Here is a 3703-nt window from a genome sequence, read left to right as displayed (position 1 = left end):
CGAATACACACGTCGTGCTCGCTTTACCATGTTCTCCACTTGAGCCTCAGCCGGACACCCACCATACATGCAGGACAAGCGAGCCAGCAAACTCGCAACAGCCTGCTGAAGCCTATGATGGACTTTGAATTGAGAAACATCCTTGCAAAATCATCGAACCGGGCTACAGCAAGGTTTATATTGCCTTGATTTGCATAACGTTCTTTACTGGTAATGTTAATAACGTTTGAAGCTTGTACGACGACAGCTCCTGTACAGAAGACAATCAGGCAGCGAGTCCACATATCTGAAGAGTAGTAAGTTGGGCCCCTGAGCTCACCTGATCTTATATTACACCACGTTGAGTGGATGTTGTCTATGGCTGTTTCTTGCACGTCCTTGGGAGTGCTGACAAGCACAGCGAAAAGAAGATCGACCGCATCGAAGATAGACTATCCAGAATCGAAAATGTTCTCGCCAAGCTTGCCTCCAAACTGGGCGATCTGGGTTTGCAGAATGAATCCGTCGAACGAAGCAGTCAGTCACGACCCAGTCGAATCGGAAGTCGAGTAGGCTCTGGTAGGAGTCCAACAATGATAACAGAATCCACTACACCGGCGCCATTCGAGGGTGAAACAGCGATAAACAGTCAATCTGGCTATGCTCGCGAACTTCTCACCAAGGTCGTTGGCAGCACTCCTTCCATTGGTCAGAACGAGGAGATAAAGTCCGCCTTGAGTGCGCTTGGAGATATAGTTACACACCAAGGGCATGTCACCGTACCTACAGCTTCCACCACAAACTCTTTGATCAACCGTGCGCTCTCAGACGTTGATCCAGGCAAGCTGGAACGACCGCCCTGGCCTGCTGTCAAAGAGATGCTTGAGAGAGCTTTAGGTAGGTTGTGCGATTTGACTTGATCTCACGCAATTGCTGACACAAGCAGAATACCCAACGATGGCATTTGCAGTTATCTTTCCTTTTCTCAAAATGCGCAACTTGTTCGAGATCTTTGAGAATGCCTACCAGGATCCAGCGCATTGTGGCGCTCCGCGTCGCATTTTGGCCTATGGAGTAGGATACAACCTGTTTACTGAGTTCTCGGCAATGCCCTGGTGCACTGGCCTGGATCAGAATCAACTGCGTGGGTAAGTACCTAGCATCTGCTCCCTTAACGATGAACTTACTGACACGGATTCAGATACGCTACGATGTGTAAGTGTTCCGGTTTTGATATCATGCGTTCGGTACACTGACATAATCGCAGGCAAATACCACATGGAAGTAGCTATCAGCCAGCTCGATGTCTTCATACCAGCTAGCTACGAGAACGTTATGGCTCTCATTTTGGGTGCTGCTTGTGCTATTGAGATGTGCAAGCCGTCACTTGCGTGGGTGTTGACCGCTATGGCAGCTGGTCAGAGCCAGAACTTGGGCTACCACCGTTACCAGACCTTTCAGAATGATGAAGAAGAGGAACGGAACTCTAAGGTTCATCTGTTCTGGATGATTTACATGTTCGACAAGCAACTCTCATTGCGTCTAGGTCGCGCGAGTGTCATTCAGGACTGGGACATGTCATTACCATTGATCACATCGACACCAACACCAGCAGCTATGGCCCTGGGCGCGAGTCAGATGATGGCTTACTGGATCAAGGTTGCGAAGGTTCAGGGGCAGACATACGAGAAGCTCTTCAGCCCGGCTGCTTTTCTTAGGTCACCGGAAGAGCGTACCCGTACGGCTATCGAGCTTGTCAATGCTATGAACAAGGCGTGGTATGAACGTGGAGAGGCAAGTATCATGGACTTCACACCTCTGACTACGGGTGAGGATCTGACAAAGCGGAGGAAGATAGCGATGGCAAGCCCTAACGATACAGAGTTGCCATCAAAGCGCAAGCGTTTCGTGCAGCAGCCCTTCGGGATTTCGCTGCCGCCAGGTGAATATATCCAAGGTATGATCATGCTTTGTACATGATCCACATCGGCTGATCCTCTCAGGTTCCTTCGAACGAGTAGAAGACGTGTTCTTTCACGCGGATGTCGTCATGCACTATTCAACGTGTGCTCTCATACAGCGTGCCGTCAGTTCTGACAATGTCACCTTCAGCCAAGAGTGTTTGGAATACTCAAGAGCGGCGCTTGTTGCTCATGAAAGGTGTAATGCTCAGTTCAATACTAAGGGAAATGAAGAGCTCTGGTCAGGTTACATCCATTGGTCTATCCTTCAGGTGAGCGGACGCACGACAGTTTCTGAAAAGGCAAGAGACTAATAGTTGTGGCAGGCACCTTTCACTCCGTATGATGTGCTTACTTCTGGCGTTCGCTGCAACTGCTAACGCGATCTCAGGTTCATCGTTGTCTTTTGTGACGCCATCCAGAAGTCTGACGCAGTAGATCTCGAAACCCTTCAACAATTCGTTGCGAGTCTCGAATCATGTCGAACAGTCTCCGAAGGTGCCAACAAGCTCTACAAAATGTGTCACCTCTTCCTTCGGGTTGCAAAGCTCTACATTCAAGCAAAGAAGAATGACGCGAGGAGTCAACCGCAGACTGTGTCTAAGCCCTCTCCTAATAACTTCTACACGACAACAGACGGAACTCAACTGGACCTCAGCACCATGACACAGTTTGATCCTTACTTGAGCGCTCTTGGACTCGTGCCCAACTTGGCCTGGCCGATGGCTGGTTATGCTGATACGCCAACGGTACCGACAGCTATGAACTCTTTCGCAAACATGCAAAACGCGGCGAGCACGCAAGGAGTGGACGCCTTCGGTGTGGAGTACGCACCCAATGGTGCACCCCAGAACGCAGTCCAGGACTGGTTTTCGGGGTCGCGTTACTTGATGAACCTCATGGAAGCCGGCGACGGCATGCAGATATCAGATATTAATGATTTTGATATCCAGTTGTGAAGCAGCTGAACCTTTGTATCCTCTTGCTTACCGTGTCCGTGCTCGCAATGCGCATGCGCCGCAATGCGCATCTCGGCATAATAACAGTATACTTTCTACCTCCCCTATCTCAACGCCACAATGTCTGTGAAGGAAGCTGTTGCAGAGGGACGTGCAACTTGTCATCACAATGATTTCTCATATACCAAACTTGCCGATAAATATGGTGTAACGCGCTCAACTCTGATGCAACAATTGAACGGGGAATGCGCATCAAAAGAGGACCAGGCACTCAGCCAATGATTGATGCACCCACGCGATGAGGCAGAGCTAGTGCAGTACATCAGAGGACTCACAGAGCGACACCTTATGCCTACAAAGCAAATGCTAAAGAATTTTGCAACTCCAGTTATTAGAAGAGAGCCTAGCAAATCCTAAGTTACTGACTTCCTCAACCGCAACAAAGATACCCTTATTACCGCATGGACCACCCCAATGGAGAAGGATCGTCACAAGGCCAACTGTGGTGAAAAGTACCGCTTATACTTTGAGCTTCTGCACCGTAAGCTAGCCCAGTACGATCTGGAGCCTGCTCACACATACAATATGGATGAGAAAGGCTTTGCTATTGGTGTCACTGGCAGGAGCATGAGGATCTTCGACAAGGTACTCTACAGCAAGAAGCACCTCAAGTGTCATCCTGACATGGCTTGCAGCCAACAACAACCCTACCAGTCTTTATACTTGTGTTAGCACCCATTTGTCAGCACCCATTTGTCAGCACCCATTTGTCAGCACCCATTTGTCAGCTCCCATTTGTCAGCT

At 49.3% G+C, this 3703-nt stretch overlaps 1 protein-coding gene across 1 annotated transcript; it reads left to right on the top strand.

The window, feature by feature from the left end:
• Window positions 1-572: 572 nt before the first annotated feature.
• BU25DRAFT_457294 (uncharacterized protein) lies at window positions 573-2899 on the top strand (the record flags this gene model as incomplete). Its single annotated transcript, XM_033710102.1, has 7 exons — window positions 573-876; window positions 926-1127; window positions 1181-1194; window positions 1247-1936; window positions 1983-2212; window positions 2267-2280; window positions 2332-2899. The coding sequence occupies 7 exons, from the start codon at window positions 573-575 to the stop codon at window positions 2897-2899; spliced, it is 2022 nt and encodes a 673-aa protein (XP_033563231.1).
• Between the last annotated feature and the right edge of the window lie 804 nt (window positions 2900-3703).

This window comes from Macroventuria anomochaeta, assembly GCF_010093625.1.
Source record: "Macroventuria anomochaeta strain CBS 525.71 unplaced genomic scaffold BU25scaffold_11, whole genome shotgun sequence".
NCBI classification, from domain to species: Eukaryota; Fungi; Ascomycota; class Dothideomycetes; order Pleosporales; family Didymellaceae; genus Macroventuria; species Macroventuria anomochaeta.
The sequence above is the reverse complement of the archived record's forward strand: the minus strand, read 5'-3'. Positions and strand labels throughout refer to the sequence as shown.